Source organism: Callithrix jacchus, chromosome 19 (assembly GCF_049354715.1).
Source record: "Callithrix jacchus isolate 240 chromosome 19, calJac240_pri, whole genome shotgun sequence".
Classification (NCBI taxonomy): Eukaryota; Metazoa; Chordata; class Mammalia; order Primates; family Cebidae; genus Callithrix; species Callithrix jacchus.
The window spans coordinates 14,824,915-14,850,879 of record NC_133520.1 but is presented as its reverse complement, the minus strand read 5'-3'; the positions used below and the strand labels follow the sequence as shown (position 1 = coordinate 14,850,879).

The following is a 25,965-nucleotide window of genomic DNA, read 5'->3' as shown; positions in this document are numbered from 1 at the left end:
GTGTAGAAATAGAGGCAAAGTGGAGGGGACGAGAGTTGAAAACAAAGTGAAGAAGGAAAGAAAGAGGTGCCCTTGACGGAAACAGATGATAGTCATCAATGGTTTTCTCCAAAAATGATGCCAACACTGACTATTCCGTGGTGGGTAGGCCTATGCAAACTTACCCTCAAATCCAAGGAAGCTGAGATACAGAAGAAAGAAGCTGACAAATTGTTTCTTAGAAACATTTACTAGGACTTACGAACTGAAGCCATGCCTATGTCTTGGGCGGCAGCAAGACAAGATGGTGGATCCCAGTGCCGTTACCCACCAGACCCAGGGCTTATAGGAAAGGCAGGGATGCTTTGTGAATCTGCCTGAGAGCAAGATTTGTGCTCAAGATTGTTTTGAAGTAGGGCAGGATTTAAGGTAGCTGTAGATAAAGTAGAAATCTTAGAGGCATTCCCAGAACAGGAGTTAACCAGGAATCAACATGGTACATCAACATCCAAGATGAAATTGTTTTAGCCACCACACTGACTTCTCCCCTGGTCTGGTCATTTCTTGCTGATTGCATGATAATTAGACACCCAGCCTTGGAAGGCCTAAACTAAGAGGACAGGAAAATGCCATAGGACTTTTCCTTGTGACCCCGTGAAATAGGCAGCATGGAACTTGGAAGTCATATGTCCAGGCTGTGGAGGTCTTGCTCCTCAATGTTGTCAGAGAAGTTGGTGGCAGGGCCTCTGGACTATAAATCTTTTAAAGCTGAAATTTGGCCGGGCACAGTGGCTCATAACCATAATATTAGCACTTTGGGAAACCAAGGCAGAAGGATTATTTGAATCCAGCAGTTGGAGACCAGCCTTGACAAGAAAGCGAGACCCCGTCTCTATAATAAATTTTAAAAATTAAAAAAACTACCCAGGTGTGGCGCTACACACCGGTGGTCCCAGCTACTCTGGAGGCTGAGGCAGGAGAATTGCTTGAACCCGGAACTCAAGGCTGCAGTGAGCTGTAATTATGTCACTGCACTCCAGCCTGCACAGCAGAGTAAATGAGACCCTGTGACTAAAAAAAAAAAAAAAGCTGACATTTCATTTCCTTCTTCCATATACCTTCCAGCCCTCCTCTACCCTTAAAGTTTTTCTATTTTTTAATCTAAGCCAAATGTGATGGAAATGATTAGCAAGTATCTGTCCCCATGCCAAGTTAGGGTCCTGGGCTGTGTAAACAGAAGTGGAACATTTCTCTGAGGTCATCTTTCCACTGTGTTCAGCTTAGGTTGGGTGCTTGCTGAAATGCCGAGAGTAACCAAAGCCATTCATGGGTTGCCTGTAGAGTGAGACCAAAACATTGGAATTATTTTCCTTGCAGGAGGTTAACTTTCGGATCCTTAATAACAGTTGTCTTTAAATTGGTGCAGAGTATTTGGGCCAAATGAGTCAGAGGGCATAGGATGACCGGGCGAGGTGTCAGTCGATAAGTCATCAGATGGGATCTCTGCACATCTTGGGAGGATTGGGCGGCCACTCTGGTGGTTTGTTATTTTGTTCCCCTGAATTCTTGATGTTATTTATAGTGATGTGTTAAGAATTCAGAAGAGGCTGGTAGACTTTCCTGAATGAAAAGCTTTCCCAAGCGAGATGACTTGTAAATCTTATAAAAATGCATCCCACGAATGGAAGATTTCTGCTCTGAAAAAGCTATTGAAGTATCCTGGCACCAGGAGGGTAGTCTGAATGCAAAGATGAGTTTATACAAGCTTCATTCAACTTTTATTATAATTACTGCTACTACTAATAGTGTATTAAATGAAAGTTACCTGCCCAGCTTTTCATCTCTATAGGACTTGATGATTAAAAAAACAGACCATTTGTATTCTAGTAGCTTGCAAAGGATTAGGGGAGACAGGCTACCAAACTACCAAGGGGAGGCTTAACATGTTAACTAGGGAGGTGAGTGTGCCCTGCTAGACCACCTGTATCCCCAAATTGAATAGCCAGATTACAAAGACACGGCCTTGGGCCAGCTCCTGAGCTCTGCCTTTGAACTCTTGTCAACACCAAGTTTATTCATGTTCTCAAAGCCTAGCGGGTTTACTATTGTTAGCTCCTCTTGGGGTGTCTAGAATAAAGCCAGAAACGCGTTTAAAGTGAATCTGGGCTCACAGATACAACCGAAAGTGTTCTTTTTGAAACACAGAATTTGAGATCATTTTAGCCTATGCTTAAAGAAAGTGTAAAATGGATGGGGGTTTGATTTTGTTCCTTTTTAGAAGGAGAAATAATAAATAGGATGGTTTGTCTGTAGACCCAGTCCTTTTAAGTGAGGAGCCTAAAAAGTTGTTTTCCAGTCCTGTTCTTTCCCATCACAGGCATTGCCGAGCCTACTGTGTGCATAGTATTATCAGGGTGTCAGGTCCACGGTGGACATTTACAAAGCGTTTTGGAGGCGGCTTGGATTTGGTTGTTGGAGAGCCTGGTGCCGGGCTCCTTGGGTAGTGCGTTTTACTTCTTAAGAATTGTTACTTTTTCTTTATGTTGATGTAAAACTCAAAGTGCCACTTGCTACACTCGTTTAAAAAAAATCTGTATCTGTGTGATTTCTTCCCCAATTGCTAGAAAATCCACCCAGAGAGAACACCTTCAGAAAAATTGTTAGCTGTGAAGGAGTTTGAATCACGTAAGTCTTTCTGTGATCAGCTGCGCAGTTCTTTTCCCCACAAATTTAACACGGGTTAGGAAGGATCGAAGCGAGGACAGGCTAACTTGTGCTCAGAGGAGTAGTGATTTCTTTAGTTATTAGTTTGCATTTTGACTCGTGTGCTGTTTTGAAAAACACTTTTTACTTTTTTCTTCTGAGTTGACAGTATTATTAGGGAATAGTTAAGGGAGGTAGGAGCTCCCAAGATGAATTATTGCACCCAGAGCTACCTCCTGCTCGCCTTCTTGGCATGCAGAATATTTTTGGATCTTTGCTGAATTGCAGTCCTGTAAATAGCTCACGTTCTTACTGAAAGCCGTGAAACTGGGCTTGTCTAGTTGTTTGACTATAGCCCAGACTCCCGGGCCAGTTGTGGGGCCCTGGAGTAGGCTGAGGCTGGCTCTGAGTCTTGCTACTCCTCCCTGACCTCATTTCTAACAGTCGAAATCCCACGTCTTGAGCAACTTCTAGTCATCAGAGGAAGAGAAGGAAGAAATGGCTTGCTCTCTTTCCCTAGGGTTTGTCAGTTAGACCAAGTGATGGGGAAGAATGTTCTCTGGAGGTTCAACATGTTAGTTTTGAGGTTCCCCCTGCTTTCCTTTATACTGTTTACAGAAAAAATAGGATGTAGCTAGAAATCCTGAGTTTTCTACTGGGTGAGTAATGGATTGTTTATCCACAGATCTGGATAAGTTAGACAATGAGAAGAAGGATTTGATTCAGAGTGACATTGCTGCTCTCCATCACTTTTACTCCAAGCATCTTGAATTCCCCGACAATGATAGCCTCGTAGTACTCTTTGCACAGGTAAGGATGCCGGCAGCAGGTAACACTGTCTGGCCTTTCCCTCTCCAAGGCTCTCTCCCCAGCACGCACTCAGTGAAGATAAATGCAAATAGAACGATGGCATCTTCCTGACAACTAGGCTCTGAGCCAACTGGACCCTGTGTTGCCATAGCCTTGCTCGGTGACCTTGAGCAGATCAAGGTCCTCTCTGCTGGCCCTCATTGATGGGTGGAGTGTAGGAAATTCGCCTCCACTTCTGCCTCACAAAGAGTTCATGAAAACAAAGAGTTGTCAGCACTCTGGTACTCTGGCATACTTTAAGCTCTTTGCAAAGAAAAGACCATTTGAAGTTCCTACATTAAATTTTACTTTTACTCTCTTAAACCTTCTGTTCTATCTGTAATGTTTTTTCACTGTAACTGAGGCTGCACTGATAGAGCAGAGGCATAGACAGGGAGGGGGGCCCTTTCTGATGGCCTGAGGAAGGGCAGTCACCGCCGAGAGGTGCCCAAGTGGGTCTAGGTACCAGAAGTCTTTCCTGATGGTGGCTAAGAAAGCTTGTTTAGAGAAGCCTAGGTTACTAAACTCAGACCTAACGAAAACTTAGAGAGGCTTCTAAGCAAGAGCAATTTGAAAGTGATTAAAGCTTTGGAAACTAGGCCACTGGGCATTGTTAGGACGAGAGAAGAAAGGGTACAGCAGCCATGCTTCGGGGAATGCTCAGCCTTCCTGTAATCGTGAGGATGGCTCTTCCTGGCCTGACTTACTAGATTGGATTTCTCTCTTTCGTATGCCCTTGCGATTTTCTCTACAAACTGGGCATCTAGTTGAAAGTGACCTTCCCAGATAGGGAAATGCTAGAATTCTGCTCCGTGGGAGCAGGAAGTACATCAATCTCCAGATGTGTAAAAGAGATGAAGTGGATGCTTCCATGTTTTCTCTTAGAATAGAATAAGCATTATGTAATGTACCCTTTGGCCAGTAACTCTGTTTGCAGGGATCTGTCCTAAGGATATAATCAGAAATCATGGGCAGAGATTTCACATACATGTTGTTTATTGTAGGATTCTTTTAAAAGCCAAAGTCAGAAAGGAAAGAAGGAAGGAGGAGAGGAAGGGAGGGAGAAAGGGAAAGAGGAAAAGAAAATATTATAAATGGCCAGTAGTGGGAGTTTGGTTAAATAAATTATGGCATCTCCATGTGATGGAAGGTTACATAACTTTTATAAATTAAGTTTCAAAGGCTGTCTAAACGTGGGAAAATGCTGATGACATAACATTAAGTATCAAAACAGTATAACCAAAGGGTATAATATGAAAACACACATACATAACTTAAAGAAAGATTAAGTGGAAGGTCACAGTTGTCTTCTGAGTTGTGGAGAAATTTAGGCTTTTTACTGGGTGACTTTCTGGATTTTCTACAGTGAGGATGTATAACTTACAAAGAGCACACTAAGACATACTAAGAAAGAGAAAAGGCAGAAAGCACACACGTTAGAAATTACACACAGAAAGAAGTGGCCAGACACCATGGTATGTGTCTGTAGTCCCAGCTACTCAGGAAGCTGAGGCAGGAGGATCACTTGAACTCAAGGGTTTGAGGCTGCAGTAAGCTATGACTGCACCACTGCACTTCAGCCATGGCAACAGAGTGAGACCCTGTCTATAAAGAAAAAACTGAGTCATTCATCACTTCTGCCTGCTTCAGCTTCTCCACACTGTGAACCGCTATTAACAATTTATTGAATTCTTTTATAAGCTTTGTTTATTTAGATCTATTTCAACTATATGACTGTCATAATCAGAAAAATATGCTATTCCTTGTAGGTGAAAAAGTGGCTTCAAGTTTCGAGTGTTAAGGTAGAAGGAATCAAAAACCTTTCTCATTTTTTTCTGGATTAAATGAGGTATGGGTATATGAGAAAGCAGAGAGATGAAATAAACGAAGTATCTACTCTTCTGGCTATGCAAAAAGAGAGCTTTTCCTCTAATGCAGTGATGCATGCTGATACTGATAACATTTCTCAATGTGGACACAGTAGATACAGGACCATATTTTCATAACCAAAGATCAATGCACTTGATCTCACAAGTAGAAGTATATTTGTGGTGAAAGTGACTGACTCTTTGAATTATGGACTGACTCAGAAAATTCAGGACATTCGTATACCTTAAAAAATGTATATCTATACACATACATACACATATATATGTAAGTATAGAGAATTAATTCCTTTATAGACTTTATCAGGTAAGTATACATTTTGAGATTATGTGTGTTCACACAAATACACACACATACACTTTTTTCATATGTAAATTTGAAAGGGGGATATTTACTATCCCCAAAGAAAATTCTAAAGCAGAAATGCAGAGTGCTGCTGCAGCCACATGCCACCGGTCCCTCCTCTCAGCCAGCAGCTACGTGTCTGCTGTTCCAGCCCCTGAGCCCTTTCCACCATCTGGTCCGTGGGAAGCTGTTGTGGGTTACCTCAAGACCTAGCAGCGGCTGGCAGCAGAAGGTGACCGCACATCTTTGACAGCATCGAGGTGTGTTCTAATCACTGGGAACAAATGCATGATTGGGAAGTGTATTTTTGGTGTGCAGCCTACATCTAGTCTAAATGCTAATTATGAGAATAGCGTTAGCAAGGTTCTTATGACTGATTTGAGTTCAGAAAAAGGACTATGGACCCTGCATTTTTCTTAACATGCAAGTTCACTTTTCTTCTCTAGGGATATTTCAGAAGGAAGGGAAAGCTGGCAGGAAAATTGCTGTGTATGTAGGCTTAAACACAATCACGAAAGGAACAGTAATGACTTAGGCTCATGGGAGCCTTAGCTCATGAAGAAACACACGCATTCTTCCACAGTAAGAGGAGCGGGGAGGGAATAAAGGGACGGACTGATGGTCATAAAGTGACCGAGTCTGGAGAAATCTGAGTCGTAGACTGGACTAATTTGGCTTGCTGCAGATGAGGGACTGAAAAAGCAAAAGAAACAAGAATCCCATCTCCCAAAGTAGTCAGAAGCTATCTGTCCCTAGATCAGTTTTGAAAACCGTTGCAAACTTGTCTGATTCATTGTTTCATTCTGAAAACATTTGCACTAGACACTGCTGAGGCTGTTAGTATTCAGTCCGAGATGATACATAGATCATTTAGAACCCAGTATAATACAGGATACAGGTCATGCGCCAGTAATTTTGTTGAATGACTGAAAACTTTACTTTTTTTTTTTGTATTTTAGTAGAGACGGGGTTTCACCATGTTGACCAGGATGGTCTCGATCTCTTGACATCATGATCCATCTGCCTCGGCCTCCCAAAGTGCTGGGATTACAGGCTTGACCCACCGCGCCCGGCCTCTTTTTTTTTTTTTTTTAAGACTAAGTCTCGCTCTGTCTCTCAGGCCGGAGTGCAGTGGCATGATCTCAGCTCACTGCAACCTCCATCTCCTGGGTTCAAGCAATTATCCTACCTCAACCTCCCGAGTAGCTGGGATTACAGGCGCCTGCCACCACACCCTGCTAAGTTTTGCATTTTTAGTAGAGATGGGGTTTCGCCATGTTGGCCAAGGTGGTCTCAAAATTCTGACCTCAGGTCATCCACCCGCCTCGGCCTCCCAAAGTTCTGGGATTATAGGCGTGAGCCACCGCACCCAGCCTAATTTACTCTAACCTAATGTTGGTTGATGGTCATTTGTTAATGGTTGTTAGTCAATGTCTGTATGACAGAATTGGCGAGGGTACTTGGAGTTGGCCCAAAATAGAGTTTTTTACTTACAGTTGCCCAACCCCTCAGGATTTCAAAGGCTGTGTATTATGTTACTAATCCACAGTTCCCTCCCTTTTTCTGCTTTTTATGTTGAATTGTAAATACTGCCAGTCAAACTCATCATAGTTCTTACTGCTTTGTATACCAAGATTCCAAGCCCCTGCATTTGGCCCTTTCATGTTAAGTAAAATAACCACATTAACATTTAATAGATTGGATCATTTTTAGAAGGAACGTGGTACAGTGTGAAGAAACCAGAGTCACTGTCAGAATGCCTAGTCTGCATTCTGACTCTTGTTCTGCCACTTACCACTTACATGTCCTTGAGCAAGTCATGTAATCACTGAACCTTCCTGAGCCTCAATTTTCACATCTGTAAAATGAGTTGCTGTACTAATGCTATAGTGATATTGCATATTTATGAGACGGTAAATCTGCAGTTCCTAGCACAGTGCCTGGCCCAGTGTGAGTGCTCAGAAGATGCTAGTTTCACAAAGCTCATCTGGTGGCCTGAGTCATAGCAGTGCAGTGTTTCTAAGCGCGGAAGAGAGTGGGGTGGAATCGTTCAGTGTGCATGCCTCACAGACAGAGCCTTCATAGCAGCATGGGACAAGCAAGGACTTTGTTACCAAGTACCTTTGTAACTGTGGACAAGTCAGTGTTCATCTCTGACTTTGGTGCGTCCTCTAAAAAGTAGAGTCTGAGTTTTCTTCCAGCACTGAAATTTTAGAAACATGAAGAATACCCACTGAATTGTCTCCAATACTCTGGTGTTCTTAGAGGGCACAGATTGTCAGCCTGTTTGTCTTTCTGTGTACAGTGCCCAGCACGTAAGGGCTCTCAGTACATATCCGTGGAAAGAATTAGAACAGTACAGAAATTCGCCATGTGTAGTCCTCGTTTTTAGCCTGCTTGTTCTAAGTTAGGCTTCCAGAATAGTCAAAGTTGCCCTTGGTACTTTTCTATGCAACATTTTTTTTTCGAGATGGAGTCTCATGCTGTCACCCAGGGTGGAGTGCAGTGGTGTAATCTCAGCTCACTGCAACCTCCGCCTCCCGGGTTCAAGTGATCTTCCTGCTTCAGCCTCCCGAGTAGGTGGGGTAGCTGGGATTACAGGTGCGCACCACCAGGCCCAGCTGATTTTTGTATTTTTAGTAGAGACAGGGTTTCACCATCTTGCCCAGACTGGTCTTGAACTCCTGACCTCAGGTGATCTGCCCGCCTTGGCCTCCCAAAGTGCTGGGATTACAGGTGTGAGCTACCGTGCCCTGTACAACATTTCTTTTAAAGGATGAGAAAGTGGCCCATAGTTGATTTGGCCGAGACTTGAAAAGCAATGTCTCAGTCCCTTAGCTTCAAGCCCTCAATCCCTCTGCCTTTCACACAGAGACGGGGATGGCAATTAGATTAGATGAATAAGGGCTTCATATTTACCACCTCACCTTATGAGATGGGCATTGGATTGATTCCTTTCTTTAAAGACACAGTGACTCAGTGACAGGCTCACAATCATACTACAAAGCTGTAGCGTAATTGAGATTAGACACCAGGTATCTTCACGCCCATGCAAGTGTGCAGACATCATCCTCGGAGCCTCAGGGTTCTTGGGCATGCTTGGGCCACTGTATTTAGATGGTAGGCAGGCTACACTAAGGGAGGCATCACAGTTCTGCTTATTTGTTATCGCATAGAACTGATAAGCAAACTTTTTTTGAATGATAACATGGCCAAAAGAAAGGTTTTTAAAACCACTAACCCAAAACATCTTCCTAATTTGTTAAAGGTCACAATTTTAAAGAATGATCTCTACCCAGAGAGAAGCTTCATCCCATTTTTTTTCTTTCTTCCTGCAGGTTAACTGCAATGGCTTCACAATTGAAGATGAAGAACTTTCTCATTTGGGATCAGCGATATTTCCTGAGTAAGCTGAGTTTGACTTCTTTCCCTTTCTTTTTACTTACTTAACATTAATTTGATTTTTTTTTTAAATAACCCACCTAACTGCATGTGGCAGACATGAAACTGCATGTGAATTAAAACAGCTTTTTAATCTGCTAGTTTCAAAATATTTCCCCTACACTTAAGGCTGCAAAGGTAGTAGTTAAGAGAACAGTTGCTTGTTAAGTCCTGCTAAGCAGAGAGCTGCTATTAAAGAATATTTTATAGTGTGCATAGAAGGAACAGCCCATGCCCTGCTGAGAAATTAGCTTTCTGCCTATCTGTGGTTCTGGAAATCTTTGAATTTCTTATGCTCAAAGTGAAAAACATTAATTGCCAGCCAAGAGTTGGCCACAGGCTTGAGTACAGAATATATGAGCTTCTTCTCCATCTGTCCCTTTTGATAAATACCAGTACAGAAACAGCACAATTTGGAGGGAGAATATGCTGAAGTGTGAGCCGGAGAAAAATTTCAAAGAACTATAGGATTTTCTCTGGACTTGAAGAATACTTGAGTAATTCAACAAAGGATAGCCAGTTGACAAATGGAGATCTTTATAGATCTGACTTTAATGGATTGCCAAGAATGATTTTGCCTTTGTCTGTCTCATGGAATGAGTATTTCCAAAATGCCTCAGTCCCTGAAATTAAACCCTGCTTCACAGATAGAGCCACGGAATTCATCGTGCATCTCCCTGCTCCAAATCAATCCACCTTGTTGACGAGTTCCATCTAGAGGGAGGTTGCTTAACATATACTACAGGGGCCTTTGGCTGTAGGTTGCCACATACGTAGGAAACCCTTAGCACTCATGCATTTGCCATGAATGATGTGCCTGCCCTTAGCTGTGAACATCACTGCCACACACTGTGCATTGTGTAGGTCAGAAAGAGAAGAATCCATACAGGCCTGTGTCTCATGAGCGCCTATCACAGGCTTACTTGAACCAGACAGACTAAAAAGTTTATTCACCTAATATTACTGTCCGTGGGCCAAAATGGTGTCATCTGTAGTTGCAATTCTGGTAGTGAAGAAAGAAGCATTTTTTCCCCTAACTTTGGCCCCTGGGAAAGGCAGAAGAAAAAGAGGGTATTGGACTCACTGAAGAAGGTGTGTATTGACACCTTTAAAACTGAAATGAACTATGGAACATCTCTGTTCTCAATATCTTAAAGACCAAAAGATTAAGAGTGAGGTGCTCCCAGGCACAGTGGTTCACGCCTCTAATCTCAGCACTTTGGCAGGCCAAGGCGGGTGGATCACGAAGTCAGGAGTTCAAGACCAGCCTGACCAACATGGTGAAACCCTGTCTCTACTAAGTAAAGTACAAAGATTAGCTGGGCATGATGGCATGCACCTGTAATCCCAGCTACTCAGGAGGCTGAGACAGGAGAATCGCTTGAACCCAGGAGGCAGAGGTTGCAGTGAGCCGAGCAATGAACCGAGATCACACCACTGCACTCCAACCTGGGCTCTCCATAAAAAAAAAAAAAAAAAATGAAGTACTTTGAGGATTCACACCTTTCAGTGGTTGCCAGGAGAATTGTGATACCTGGAATATGAGTTGTTTCAGGGTCTTTGCCTTCATACATTTCCCCCGCCTTCATTCATTTCCCCCGCCTTCATTAAAAAGATACCAGGTCTGTCTTGAACTATTTAATAGTTCTGCAAGGTGGTTTTAGAAATGTGCTTTTATTTTAAAACAACTACTCGTTCGATGCATTTGTTTATCAGGTTTTCTAGAGCCGGATTCCTTGGGCATCACCTTCCAGGAAGCCAGGTGGGCCTTGGTGTAGAGCAGAGGTGGCTCTCCCCAAGGTCAGGACCAGGAAGGTGCTACATGTTTGTCCCAGGCACCAGGCCAACCACACACTTTGCTTAGGCCTTTAGCAACCGGAGGTGGGGGAGTGCACTTGGCCATGGCCAGCCTGGGGCAGCTCAACCTCATCAGGCTTCGAAACCCCTTTCCCTTTCTGTATTCTCGGAGCAAGCAGGAGAGGGGGCTGTGTCTCTGAAGGGTCAGGGAGGTGACATTGGCCACCAGAGCAATGACACACATGGCTGTGAGTGCCCATAGGAGCATGAGCCCCAGTTTCTGGGCAGTTTTAATTGGGGGAAAAAAATCCCTTTGGGCTGAAATCATATCGGCATTGTGATTTCAAAGGCGGCATTTTCAGAGATCAAGCACTTTTTCCCTGTAGTTTAGAAATTTCTGTTCTCAGAACTTTGACCTTGATATAATCAGAAAGCTCAAAGCACCTCGCATAGCGAATCTCTCTCTCCTTCTCGCTGTCCCTGAAAAGCAGACAGTGAGCAGCAGGAGCAGTAATGTCCCAATTTTCCAGATGAGGAAATTGAGGTGCAGAGAAACTCAGATGGGTGTCTCCAGGTCTCTCGGGGGATCACACACCCTTCCCTCCTTAGGAAGCTGGCATTTCTCAACATCTGAAAAAAACATATGAGAAATAATCCACTAATACAAAAAGCTGCTTGAAAACGACAATGCCTCAGTCTTTGACAGTGTGTAGTGGAGTAGCAATTAGCTGTGGGTATTGGGTTCGGAGCGCCGCATTCTATTAGGAAGGAATATTTGTGGCATTTGTTGTTTTTGTTGTTGTGTGTTTTTTGGTTTTGGCTTAGATACTACATGAATTGTGAATTTCAGTTTTTAATATGGTGAAAGTCTTAGATGGTAGATAGGATTATCAATGCATGCAGAACAACTTCTTAGAATAGGATAGCCAACTAGCAGATTTTTTAACAATGTCTTGTAAAGATTCAGTTCCTTTGACTTAGCAAGTAAGTAGTCAAAGACTAAACAGCCTCCCCGTCTCATTTTAAAAACTGGGTTTTCTCTTCCGATTGACAGTGTTGCATTGATGAATCATAGCTGTTGCCCCAATGTCATTGTGACTTACAAAGGGACCCTGGCAGAAGTCAGAGCTGTACAGGAAATCAGCCCAGGAGAGGAGGTGAGTTCATGGCCATGGGTGGCCGCAGCAGGGGGCTGGAGACTGCTCTTTTAAAAGGCAATATGGACAGATCCATGCATTTGAAGTATGAGCTGTGAATGCTTCCAGCAGTTCAGCCAAGTCCGTCCTCAGGCTCCCCCTGAGTCAGTGATCAGATTTGTGACCTGTAGCTTAGATTCCCACACTTTGGGGCTTCTGTTTCGTGTTTACCTTTTACATCAGTGGTTAAGAAAAACAAAAAATAATCAATTTGAGTTAAATTCCTCACAAAGCTTTATGGAGAGTTACAGAGAAAGAAGACTTTGACTATCAAAATGACCACAGTGAAACTTGATTTTCTTTAGAGTCTCTCTAACCCTGTTGCCAAACAATGGAGTTTGAGCCTTATTAATTTTTGGTGAATTCTTGCTTGTTGCCCACCATCCCCCCAAGGTCCGAAGTGAAAGAAAGCAAGTGACACAGCAGTAGCTAAAGAACTGGCCCTGCAAGTGACACAGCAGCATTTTGTGCTCTGTCAGTTCCACATGTGAACTTCAGGTCGTAGTTCCCTTTTTAGGAACGTGATTCAAATGCCCAGGTATATATGCAGTCATGTGCTCTGTCAGTTCCACATGTGAACTTCGGGTCGTAGTTCCCTTTTTAGGAACGTGATTCAAATGCCCAGGTATACATGCAGTCATAGGAGAAATCAAGGCAGTCTGTGAGGCACACTGGCTTCCCTCCTCAGCTTTGGGATGTGGAGAGAACCAGCCAGCTGTCCCGTCACCTGCTCAACGATTCCCTGTCCCCCTCCCATGTGTGATTCCTGACTACCTCATGGGACATCTCACCTGGGGGAGGAGGGCTGGCCTGCTGGATCGCTGTAGTATGCTCTGTTCTTAAGTCAGTCTCCAGCAAGACAGGATTTCTTGGGCACTTGTAATCACACACTTAGGTTAAATTTCAGTTTAGCAATTTGTAATGCTATTTTACGGTGCACATCTGGTATAAGTGTGAAGTGTGACTGTCAGTGTGCTGAGTGAGAAGTGCTTTGCTTTCTCTGGAAGGCGCTCACTCATCCACAGGGGTACTGGGAGCTGAGGCCCAAGGCGCAGGTTGGCCCTTCCACCCTCAGCTAAATCCATTGTCATGAGGGTGTGTCCCTTTCGGCTGGGGTGTCTTGAGTTTCTGAATGTCTTGTGGAGACTGCCCTGAAGGCTTTCTTGAAACAGATCGTTGCAACCAGCCAGAACGTAATCACCCGGCTCCAGCCCGCCTGTGGACTGACTGCAGAGATGAGCAGGTTGTCACCTAGGCTGGCTCAGTCTGACCGTGAGCAGTGGTACTGGAGTGGCCTTTGTCGCCATCTTCTGGAACCTTCCGTGTGTTGCACTGCGTGTCAGTTATTTCAGAGATAATGGGGCACTCTTGCCGTGTGAGGCAGGGCAGGGCTGGCTGCGGTTTCCTTTTGCCCTCATGTTCTCCCAGATCTCAAACACAGTGACTTCATTTTTGTGAAGTCAGTGCTTTGGGGGTTACTTACCCTTAAGAGGAGAAACTCCATTCTCCAGGGTTTCAGGGAGACCTGCAACATGTCCAGAACTGCCCTGTGGGCTGGGGAGAGCTTGGCTGCCCCTGCGGCACCCAGCCCCATGCGTGTCCTCCCCTGCCTGCTTGGCGGTGCCCGCGGTCACTGGCACGCTGGCAGCTTTGTGAGATCCATCTGTTCAGTCAGACATTTGCCTGATTGTGTGGGATGAGCAGGCAGTGCTGTCCCAGTGAGTAGATAATGGACATCTAAATGCTGGTCTCCTCCATATGCTCCAAGTCTTAGTTACAGACCCCATTAGGAAAAGGCAAGGACAGTGGAGCCCCATGAACTGAAGGTAAAAACCTTCCAAGCTCCCTGCTTTGCAGGATAAGGAGCTGCCTGCCCGGCCAGGCTGCAGCATTCTGGTGACCTAGAAGTTGTGTTCACCCTCCACTGGTCTCCGGGTCACCCAGGGCTGTGGGTCTCAGCCCACCAAGCGGAGCCTCCTGCTCCGTTGCCAGCTGATGTGAGGAGAAGGGGAACTCAGCTGCATGAGTGTGTGCATGCTCATGCCCTCCCCTGCACACACCCAGTGATGTGGCAACGCAGCATTCGAACCATCCCAGGTAGTGAAATATGAGACTACATGAAGGCCAGGCAGAGGCAGCCAAGGGAGCAGGGATCCTCTGCACCCTCCAGGCACTGTTTTAAGGGTTTCTTGATTCTACAGACTCTTTCCACTAATCTGCATCTTGGCTTCAGCTCCCAGTTCATCTGTGGACTAGTGAACACCTTCCAGAGAAAGCCAGCGTCCGGTGGCTGCTCAGTGCAGGAATTCAGTGCCTTAAAGTAAACAGCACACTCCGCCGCCGCAGCCCGCCTTATCCTCTATCCCTGCGTGGATGCCACCACAGGTGACTGCAAAGGCATGGGAATGAGTTTACCTGTGGCAGACTGAAGCTTTACCTTTTTGGACCCCATAGGTTTTTACCAGCTATATTGATCTCCTGTACCCAACAGAAGATAGGAATGACCGGCTAAGAGATTCTTATTTCTTTACCTGTGAGTGCCAGGAGTGTACCACCAAGGACAAGGTAAGGCCGTTCATGGGGCAAGAGCACTGACTGCACCCTGATCTCAGGACCTCTCTGCGGAAGAGCTTGTCTGACTTGGTGGGTCTCCTCTAGGATCTTTTTGACCCTTTAAACCCTCTTTACAAAGCCAGCCAGAGGGAATCCAGTTAGACCGGGTCTCCATTCATACCTGCTCCTCGTAGTGAAAGAAAACATTTCCATTACGCTGTATACATAAGTGAAGGATCTGCCAAACTGCTCTTTCTTGAAAAGAAACAACTGCTCATGGGAGGAAAGAGAAAAGCACATGAGTATCATCTTTAGGCTTTCCAGCCCGTTCACCAGAATAGGTGGAAGTTCCAGCCCGTTCCGTCAATGTCTGCCTGCCTTAGTCTAATCTCTTGTAGATGTGTGAACACTTATATCTACCCATAGCCAACACATTCTAGATAAGAAGTGTCTAGAAAATAATCTATTAGTTTTGTTTCTGTTAAAAGGTAATGGAATACTGAATTTCTTTAGATGCACTGCCTGATTTCCTCTCATTCTTTTGTAACCTTGGAATGGGCCAGTATCTACCTCTGTATGGGAACGTGTATTATATGAGAGGTCTCTCCATCTGTGTGGTTTCCATGGGAGGTAATGCCTTGCCCTTGTGGACATTTCTTTCAGGATAAGGCCAAGGTGGAAATCCGTAAGCTCAGTGATCCCCCAAAGGCGGAAGCCATCCGAGACATGGTCAGATACGCACGCAACGTCATCGAAGAGTTCCGTAGGGCCAAGCACTACAAATATATCCTTTACAACGGCCTGATAGTTCACGATCCCTCCCAGCAAGACGGGGTGGGAAGCTGGCAAGCGGGAGCAAGAGAAGGATGGGCCTCAGATTCTGAAAATCAGAGGAGGAATGTCTCCTGGTAAATGTGTACAGACGTTCTGACCACCTATGATGTGGTGTCCATCCTATCAGAGTAGTATGGTCTTATTTCCCCTTATTTGGCTAGTTTGGCTGGGCACTGTATGTGGTGGAGGACCGTGAAGGACAGTTTCGATGGCCTTGTGCGCTGGGTATTTTACTTTGGGCAAGGGGCTCGCATATTTCAGCTCTCCTCACAGGCCCACTCTGAGCAGAGACTTCCCTCATTCCCATGCAGCGGATAAGGAAACAGGCCAACTGATAGATATTAAGTAATTTACCCAAGGGACACAGCTGATGGTGGTTGATCTAGGATTTTGACTCAACTCTAACTATCAGAATCCATATTCTTAACCATTGTATTGTAGCATTTTCGTGGGAGTTGAAAAGGGATTAGATTTGTACCCTAAAGGGTAGAATTTAAAACCAGGGAGAGGAAATTAGAGAAGGGCATGTTGTTTCTCAGCATAAGAAAGAACTTGGCCATAGTGGGAGTCGTGCTCAGGGTTCCAACTTGGGTGAGGACTTGAATTTGATTAGACTTGTGAGTCTAATCGACATTGTGTACATCAGAATTAAGGGTCTGGACCCTGTCGCTAAAATTCTTTTTTTGTTGAACAGTTCAGATCTTCAGGTTTTCTTCCTTTGTTTCTTCTAGAGAAATGTAATTCCTTTCACTTTTGCTTCGCTTTTCCTAAATTACTCTTTCATGGGGTGAGGGTGAGAGTGGAGGGGAGAAAGAACTCCTTGAACCCCGGGGAAGTCTCCAGGCGGCATGGGCCCAAACGGCTGTTTCCTTGACTCCACAGCACCCCCTAGTGAGCTGCTGGAGATCTGCGAGCTCAGCCAGGAGAAGATGAGCTCCGTGTTTGAGGACAGTAACGTGTACATGTTGCACATGATGTACCAGGCCATGGGTGTCTGCTTGTACATGCAGGACTGGGAAGGAGCCCTGCAATACGGACAGAAAATCATTAAGCCCTACAGGTGATTTGGTCATTTAGAATGTATACAATAGTGTCGTCTTCCTGCCCATTGCTGAGGCTTGACTAGCACAGCTTCCTCTTCTCTGCATCTACATCTGGAGGTGCTGGTGCAGGGCACTGCTCCCGAGTCAGGCCTCTTCTCACCACCATCCCGAGGAGACAGGTTAAGGTTCTATGGCGGGTACTGGGGCAAGATCCTTCTCAGGTCCATCCAGGGCCGTATCCATAGCAGTCAACTCAGGCTAATTTTGAGAAGCCACTGGTTTGCTGCTTTTCCTACCCGCCACTTCCAAGTTTAATGGCCAAGTTTAATTGCTAAGTGGTAGTCTTAGAAACCCTGCTTTTCATCATTACTCACACCATCCCCTTCTTTTGCTTTTTAAAATTGCAGTCCCAGTTTGCAAATGGGGAAGCTCTGGGACCAGTGGGTTGACCTCGGTTATCTAATCTCCCCACCCCAGGTTTGAAAAAACAGCAAATTGCTTTTTAATTTGTAGTAATAGTGAGTATTTGCCATGGAGAGATTTTCTGCCTGGGAGGGTAACTAAACCTAAAAGTGGGTGGCAGGCGGAAGTTGTGGGCTTGTCGTCTAGCTGTGCTAGACACTTCAGGGCTGGATGGCCTAGCTGGCATCACTGAAGCTCTTTGTAAAGGCATTGATGTTAGCATTTACAGGGTACATCCAACACCAAGTGGGCCACATGATTCACGGTCACTGGGCTTAGACCCAGAAATTTGTGTTCTGGAAGCATCGTAGGTGTTTCTCAGGCATTTGGGGAGCCCTCAGTCCCCTTCCAGTTCTGAGATTGGGGTCTCTGAAGGTTGTGTCTGGTTTGAATGTCCACTGCCCACTCCACCCTCTACTTACCCCACTGTGCCCTCATTAGCCAGCAGGGGGAGCCCAAAGGAAGCCAGCTCCTCAAATCTGCTCTTGGAAACGCATTGTTAAATTGGGGATAAACTCAATCTTTCCATTTCTCCTGGAGTTGGGGGAGGAGGTCCACTGGCCTCATGCACTGTTGTCTCTGTGAGATCTGTAGGGAGAGAGAGGCAGACACACAGATAGCATCCCAGCCCTGGGGCTCTCCCTGCAGGGCCTTGCTGTGCTACCCCCATCTTTACCTACACGAGCCCCTTCCAGAGGCCCAGCTCTGGTCTTCTGTGGGGCCATCGGTCCCAGAACTGCCTCCTGCCCAGGAATGCAGCCAGAACATGTCTTTTTTGGACTGACTTTTAGGGGAGAGAGAGTGGAACAGGCTAGCCTTTAAATAAACACCTCTTACACACATGTAAACACACACACAGGCTCACCCACCAGCTGCCTCTGGGCCCTGTTCTGAGGGAAATGGCTGTTTCCCAGGCAGACCCCATCAGTCAGCCTTCAGGTACAACCAGAAAGAACACCTGCTGTATCTAAAGCCCCTGCTGGACAAAAGGGAAAGAAAATCCAGAAGACATAGGAAGTGTGCTGACTGCAGAGCACTCACAGTTTTGCTAAAGCAACCCATATCATGGTGTCACAGAAAGCTGGGGTCTGAAGACACATCAGGGTGTGTGTGTGTGTGTGTGTCTTGTCTGTCTGAGTTCACTGTCCTAATGTGAGGTGATAGACCTATCATAAAAACAGCTTTTAAGTAAATGCTCCTTCATAAATGGGGCATTTATTTACAAGCTGTTTTCCCAGGGTCTTCCTCTGGGTCTATCTGAAAGAGAAAACTCCGGACTGGGATTGAAGGTTGTATTTACAGATGCTTTTGAATAGGGATTTCTCCTGCAGTTGTCATATAGCTTTTCAGAAAATGCAAACTGCAGATAATGAACAGTGTCTGCAATGACTGGGGCAGGATTGCAGCATCCACACACTCCACCCAAACCCTGGCGGGGCTGGAGAGGCTCCTGGTGGGGAGAGGTTGGCCCTGAGCACGGCAGCCTCTGGCTAACGCGCCTAGCCTGTGGGGCAGCTCAGCAGCCTCTGACACGGTGGCCTGTTGCCTTCTCTTGTTGCAGTAAGCACTATCCTTTGTACTCCCTCAACGTGGCCTCCATGTGGTTGAAGCTAGGGAGACTCTACATGGGCCTGGAACACAAAGCCGCCGGGGAGAAAGCCCTGAAGAAGGTATGTCTGTAACTCAGCCTTAGGATTCCCAGTGGCCGGACGGCCTCAGCGCACCTCCTTCGTGCCTCACCAAGCTGAGGGGCTGAGGGAGTGGAGGGTGACCAGCTCTCACCCACCCTCTGGCCGCTGGAGCAGCCAGGGTGAGTCCTGCAGGTGAGGGTGGAGTGAGCAAGTACACCTCTGCTGTGTTTGCGCCCAGGCCATCCTTGGAGGGAAGGGGTGCACACATCCAGAGGGCTGGCTGTGATCACAGGCCCAGCCTGTGCCTTGAGGAATTCTCCGTTTTCAGAAATTACCAGGGTTTTCAGAACGATGATCCTTAACTGTGGTGGAATCACGGAGGTAGGATATGGAGTTAGGGTTAGGGTGTTAGGACCGCACATTGGCTGTTTCGAAAATGCACTTCCTCCTCTTCTTGGTTCACTGAGGACCAGTTACATACGCAGACTGTTGTGTGCTTTTTCTTTGAATTCTCACAAAAACGAGAGGCTTTCCTAGTGAAGAAAGTGAAGTTCAAGCAGGTTAAGTGAGTAATAGCCTGTTCAAATGAGGGTCTTTCTAAGTTGTAAAGCTTCAGTTTCTCCCACTCAAGCTGTGAGGAAACTGGTGGGTGCCAGGCCCCCGGGCAGCATTCGCCTTTGGTTTGATGGCTGCCGTGTGCTGCCCGGTGGCCAGGCCCTGGCCCTCACATCACAGGGGCTCAGAGTCATTATCCTGAGTCTTGATTCCCATTGTTTGTAATGTGGAATTAACAGTCAACACAGTGTAATTTGGGGGATAGTCCATTTACTCCTGTAAGGGACTTTATAAAATGTTGGGGCCGTGGACAAGGCCTGCAGACCTAATCCTTCACATTCTCCAAAGCTTCCCAACAGACTATTTGGGAAGATGGAGTGAGGACCACATTCCAAAGAGAAGGGTCAGGGCACAGCCAGGCTGGAAGGGAGCGCGAAACAATATTTTGTTTTAAACCATGGAATTTGTCTTCTGAGATAACATGTATTGTCTTAGTGAGGTGGAGGGATAATTAGCCATTTAGGTCACAGTTGCAAAGTGTGTCAGGTGATTAAGTAATAGATCGGATCAAGGAATGTGAGTCTTGAAATGAAGGCAGGGGCAGGGGCAGTACCTGAAACAGGTGATTTCTGAAGGCTTGCACTATTACCTGGCCTGCCTCCTCTTGGCTTGAGTCTAGGAGGAGCATATGTAATAGAGAGGAGTGCCTGTCACAGTCACAGGTCATCAGAAATTCTCTGGGGGAAATATTTTCTTCTCTGAGTAATTTGGCTGAATACAAAAGAGCAATACGTTCTTAGAGATGACATTTGATACACACTTTCTCTATGCCAGGCACTGTATCTGAATTAACAACCCTAAGAGGTAAGTATTATTTCCAGCTTTACAGTTGGGGAAAATGAGGCACAGAGTGGTTAAGTAAATTACCTAAGGCCACACAGCTGGGAAATGATTAAACCATTGGAAACTTGACCACTTTACATTGCCCCACTGTAAAGAAACCTTATTAAGTACATTATCTCTAGCATCCCCCAGTGAAACCTGCTACCTTTCTTTAAACTTTTAGAATACTCTAAAGGGAAAAATGGTTTAACTGTGTCTTGCCGATCAGTAATGTCGTCAGCTAAAAATAAAAATAGTTGTGATATAAAATTCACTATGGACTTTCTGTGCCAGCATCACCTATTTCTGGGTTGAACATAATCAACAAATTTAGTCCTTAAAGCATTTTTTACTGAAATATCTAGACTCTTGGGGCAAGAGAATATCATGAAATCAGTTCACAACATCGTTTCTCCAGCTGCTACCTGAATTATTTTCGCAGAATGTTTGACCTAGCAGTAGACGCTGGATGAGCTGGCTACCAGATGGTCTTGTCTCCTTTTTATAAAAAGCCTGGTCCTGGAGGAGAACAGAGGCTCTAATAGCCAGTTTGCATCCCATGACTGAAAGCAGAGAGATCCAACTTAAAAGTTACCCCGGTGGAGGTGTGAGGGGATTGGCTCCCAGGCTCTCACTGTTTATTTGTCTCGCTCTTTCCTAGGCCATTGCAATCATGGAAGTAGCTCACGGCAAAGATCATCCATATATTTCCGAGATCAAACAGGAAATTGAGAGCCACTGAAACTATACAGCATTTCAGTTTTCATTTAAATACTTAGTTCAGAAACCTTAAAGGACTTGAATATTGCAAATCGCACACATCACTCCAGCATTTCTGTAAAATAATTGGAATGAAAATACTTCTTGCACTTAAACAATGCACATGCCATACTTTGAGATTAGCTTAATCTTGAATGTTAATATCAAATCAATTTTGAATGCTTATGTTTCCAAGAGATAATGGCATGGTTTCATTTCCTTTGGACAGACCGAGTTTTGAAGATCCAATTATTTTTCCCTTCATGCCTCTTGTAATGTTCTGAACAAACTTGAACGATGAAAGAAAATAAAAGAGATACCAGTATTCGAGGCGTGTTTTTTCTTCCATCTGTGGGGAGGATTCCTCAGTGGTGGTGGGAGCCCAGTCTCGGAGTGGAGTGACACCTGCTATCCACAATTCAGCAAGCTCAAGTCTGCTCCCTGCGACTGGGGTTGGGCAGTCTGTTTATTCCGCAGTTGCTTTCACGGGACTGTGGCTGTGGAGGAAGAAAACAGGAAGAAAGAGAAAAGGTACAAGAAGGAAAGAAAAGTATCTGTGGTGGAGAACAGTCAAGTAACCCGAGTGCCCTCCGGCAGGCGAGAGATTCAAATCTGTTCTCTGGTGCCTGGTATTCCTTCCGTGTGGAAAGGTGCTTGGAGCGTGCGTTGCTTTCTTGGCTTTTATGTCCCCATCTGTCTGAAGGCAGATTCGCCATCTCTCATTCTGTTGATTGTTCTGTGCAGTATTCTCCTGTTTTGGAAAGACTCCAGGGTATGCTTGGGAAGGAAAAAAATTTTTTCCCTTACCAACCAACCCTGTGTTGTTGAGTAAACACGGATCTCTGCACGCACAGACAACAGGAATCCAGCTTTCCACAGCCCCACAGCCTCGATGGCAGCAACCTGGGGAGTTGTTTGTTAGCAACCATTGCACAGAAGGACCCAGCACACATTCCTGAGTGCAGGGGTGTTACTTAGAAAAAGTGTCTTGTAGTCCAAAGAGAGGAACTTCCCCACTGGTTAATAAGTAAAGCCTGTTGAAATTTACACATCAATTACCTTTCATAGTCATGGTCTGAAAACAGAACAGCTGTAAATCTGGTCCATTTTCCTCCCCTCCTCATCTACACGCACCCGCATCTTCACACACATGCCCCTCTTTCACACGCAGTTTACTGCACACAGTGGGATTTAGCAGACAGGATGCATTCTCTTGTCCTGTGTAGAACAGCAAGACATTTATTGAACACCTGGTACTATCTATGCAAAATGCTCTGAATAGCTCTGTAGGTGCAAAGAGAAGAGTAAGGCATGGTCCCAGATCAGTGGAACTTAGTGTTTTAAGAATGCTCATTTACTGTATATTCTGTAACAAAACCTAAAATAGGCTTGGCCTACCATTGCCACAGGTTTTGTAAGATTTGCAAAAGTAATCCTTTCTCAATAAACTCAAGTAATAGAAATGTATACGAAAAAAGTAAACTTTGTTCCTCACCAGTCCCACTGCATGCAACTACCTGCTATAAACAGTTTGCTTTATGTGGTTCCAGATCTTTTCATTCCTGGATGATGTATCTGTATAAAGAGATTTAGATCTAGAAGAACAAAGACAGGATACTGCTGACATGGGATTTTGTAACCTGCTTCTCTGAATCAACAAAATGAATCTCTTTGCATTCCAGCACTTACAGATTTGCCTCATTCTATTTAGAGGCAGAATATTGCATTGGATGCATGTCATCGTGGACTCAGTACTTCTATTTACGGACATGAGGTTTTTCCCAGTTTGCTGCTATTACAAGTGATGCCACAGTGAATGGTCTAAAATATAAAAACATAAAACTCTGTCATGTGGTAGCATTTTGGGGAATAGATTCCTACTAGAAGTGTAACTTTAAGATCCAATAGTGGGAACATTTTTAGAATTTGAATAAATATTGCCACATTTTCTTTTGTAAAAAAAAAGCTGCATCAGATATCAAGAAGATATAATAGTATTTGTGGCCAGCCGTGGTGGCTCACTCCTGTAATCCCAGCACTTTGGGAGGCTGAGATCATGAGGTCAGGAGATGGAGACCATCCTGGCCAACATGGTGAAACCCTGTCTCTACTAAAAATACAAAAATTAGCTGGGCATGGTGGCGCGTGCCTGTAATCCCAGCTACTTGGGAGGCTGAGGCAGGAGAATCCCTTGAACCTGGAAGGCAGAGACTGTAGTAAGCCAGGATCGTGCTACTGCACTCTGGCCTGGTGACAGAGCAAGACTCCATCTCAATAATAATAATAGTATTTGCTTTTCTCTCCCTCATAACATTGTATTATCATTAAAATGTTTTTGGCAATCTGATGTTTGAGATGTTTTGTTTCATATATATTAGTGAGATTGGACTTTTTCATTTGGGAATTATTTCTTCGGTGAATTGACATTCATGGCTGAACCATTTTTAGCACATTTTCTGACACCAAATGTTTGAGGTTTTATCTCACACCAGCTATTCTCTAACTCTTTGGACACCAACTGTGTGTCCTACAATTCAGTTCTATTCTGATACTGCCCTGGAGTTAGCGTCAGACTTCATAGGTTTAAACACTCCATCCCACGAGACTCACTTCAGATGCCCGTTGGAAGGATCTTACTCTGTCACCCAGGCTGGAGTGCACTGGCATAATTTTCTGTGTTTTTAGAGATGGAGTCTTGCTGTCTTGCCCAGGCTGGTCTCAAACTCGTGGCCTAAAGACATCCTCCCACCTCAGCTTTTTAAAGTGCTGGAATTACAGGCATGAACCACCTTGCCTGACTCCCAGGTTATCCAGTTTCTATCTGACTTGGCCACAATGTCAGGGGGTTCCCACAGTCCCCTCCCCTTCATGTTCGATAATTTGCTAGAAAGGCTTATCAAAGTCCGGAAAACATTTTACTTCCTATTACTGGTTTATTATAAAGGATACCAGCAAACTGGCAAATGAAAGGTACATAGGGCAAGGTCTGGAAGGGTCCAGAGCACAGGAGCTTCCATCCTCATGGAATGGATGTGACGCCTTCCTGGCACATGGATGTGTTCACCAACTCGGAAGCCCTCCAGACCCCATTGTCGGGGTTTTAAATCACCAATCCTTTAATGACATAAAGGATCATTAGTCATTGAATGAAATCATTGGCCAATGATGATTAAATCAGTCTCCAGCCCTTCTATCTTCCCCACAGGTTGGGAAGTTGAGGCTGAACATTACAAACCTCTAGTCAAGGCTTGGTCTTCCCGGAGGTTACTCCTCATCCTGAAGCTATCTAAAGGCCCACCAGGAGTTGCCGCATTGGAACAAAAAAGACTTCTGTCACCTTTATCACTTAGGAAAAGGTTTTAGGAGCTGTAGGCCAGGAACTGAGGACAATGACCAAATATCTTTCCGTGATAGTAAAGGACACCCTCTGGTCTCTGACCACAGATTTCTTCTAAAAAAGGATTATGTTTACTGGCACATTTCTAACTTCCCATGTAGTCACTGATAATTAATCCAGTCTATCATCCTATTGCATGAAAATGCCTCCCTAGCTGAGGCCACTCAGGCATGCAGGCTTCCAGTTGATCTTGTCAGGTTCCACAGGCGAAAGCAATCTAGGCAAAACGTCCTCACCCTTTCAGGCCTCTGGTATAATTGAGCTAAGAGACAATATCATCTCTTGTTCTGAGCCTTTTTCAAGATGGCAGTACGATACTGGATTTCCCCTATTATGTAATTCATTTACGCATTCCTTTGCCCTCAGCTGCTATTTCTCCTCTCCATTAACCCCCTAACTTTCTTCACCTTTGGAAGAGAAATTAGGTTCCACCTCTGCACTGGTCTAGGTTCCAGACAGCAATACTAGTCTAACAAACCCCTCCCCTTCAGTCCAGTCCCTTCAGATAGGGTAGGATTACGTCGGTATAGAGCTAGTGGGCTATTTCTGCCACTAGGCAATAGAACTGCACTCACTTGTAACCCCAATTTTGCCAAACAGGATGAAGGCCTAACCTGCCCCATCAGGACCTTAGGAATTCTGACATAAAGGTTTAGAAACACAGTTCCACTTTCTTGCTGGTGGTGTGAGATGATGTAGGGAAGGAGAAAAGAAGTATGATCATACCAGCATCTTTTCCTTAGGAAGAATGGCGATCATACCAGCATCTTTTCCCAACCCCTCTTCCCCAGGTTCACCAGAAAAACAGGACTCTCTCCAGTGGGGACACTCCCTTAGGCCCCGTTTTTTTATGTAAGTACACACTTGTGAAGGCATGGAAGCCAGCCCTTCTGGCCTTTATCTCTCCCTATTTTAGACAGTACATATTTCAAGTGCCTGTTCCAATTCTCTATTAAGCCATTTATCTGAGGATAATATGTAGCATAATGTGCCCATTTGCACTGGAGGATGTAGTGGGCTGCAAAGCGTGTCCCTTGGTCTGGAATGGGTGCAGTATCTTCCGGTTCTTTTTTGTTTTATGAGACAGAGTCTCGCTCTGTCACCAGGCTGGAGTGCAGTGGCACGATCTTGGCTTAGCCTCCCAAGTCGCTGGGACTACAGGCTCATGCCACCACACCTGGCTAATTTTTATATTTTGAGTAGAGATGGGGTTTCACCATGTTGGGATGGTCTTGATCTCTTGACCTGGTGATCTACCTGCCTCGGCCTCCCAAAGTGCTGGGATTGCAGGCATAAGCCATCACACTCAGTTCTTCCGATTCTTTTATAGCACTCTAAGCATATTTGTATCTATCACTGGGTAAGCAAAACCCAGTCCAGAGTCAGTGTCTATTTCTCTCAAGATCCAGTAGTAGCCTCCTGGGCCTGCTGGCATTAGCCTGACTGGCCAGCTATGTTCAGGGCCCCCCACTCCATGGAATCTGCCAGGGAGCCATCTTTTATCTCTTTGGTTGGCGAACAGCTCTTACTGGCATTTAGTTTCTCAGACGGTGCAACAGGACTATGTCTAGATTGAGTCCATCTCTGCAATGCAGCCTGTCCCCGCCACGTCCACTCATTTCATGGACGTAGGTGGCCACCTGGGTGAGCAG

The 25,965-nt window shown here is 45.2% G+C and overlaps 1 protein-coding gene and 1 long non-coding RNA gene across 4 annotated transcripts in view; one reads left to right on the top strand and one right to left on the bottom strand.

The window, feature by feature from the left end:
- Window positions 1-21,241, top strand: part of SMYD2 (SET and MYND domain containing 2) — a 55,915-nt gene extending 34,674 nt beyond the window's left edge. For 2 of the 3 annotated variants that reach the window (XM_078356591.1, XM_002760524.6), the window contains 9 exons: window positions 2,604-2,664; window positions 3,368-3,492; window positions 9,102-9,169; window positions 12,056-12,158; window positions 14,652-14,762; window positions 15,414-15,534; window positions 16,470-16,644; window positions 18,651-18,759; window positions 20,819-21,241. In XM_078356591.1, coding sequence (XP_078212717.1) covers window positions 2,604-2,664; window positions 3,368-3,492; window positions 9,102-9,169; window positions 12,056-12,158; window positions 14,652-14,762; window positions 15,414-15,534; window positions 16,470-16,644; window positions 18,651-18,759; window positions 20,819-20,899 — 954 coding nt within the window. In that variant the 3' untranslated portion in view covers window positions 20,900-21,241. The remainder of the gene's footprint in view (window positions 1-2,603; window positions 2,665-3,367; window positions 3,493-9,101; window positions 9,170-12,055; window positions 12,159-14,651; window positions 14,763-15,413; window positions 15,535-16,469; window positions 16,645-18,650; window positions 18,760-20,818) is intronic. The other variant, XM_078356592.1, reaches the window with a different exon arrangement.
- LOC144580356 (uncharacterized) lies at window positions 11,840-19,253 on the bottom strand. The gene is made up of 2 exons (XR_013529731.1): window positions 19,056-19,253; window positions 11,840-17,677 (listed from the first exon to the last, which is right to left on the bottom strand). It is a non-coding gene; the product is annotated as an uncharacterized LOC144580356 (long non-coding RNA).
- Window positions 21,242-25,965: the final 4,724 nt, after the last annotated feature.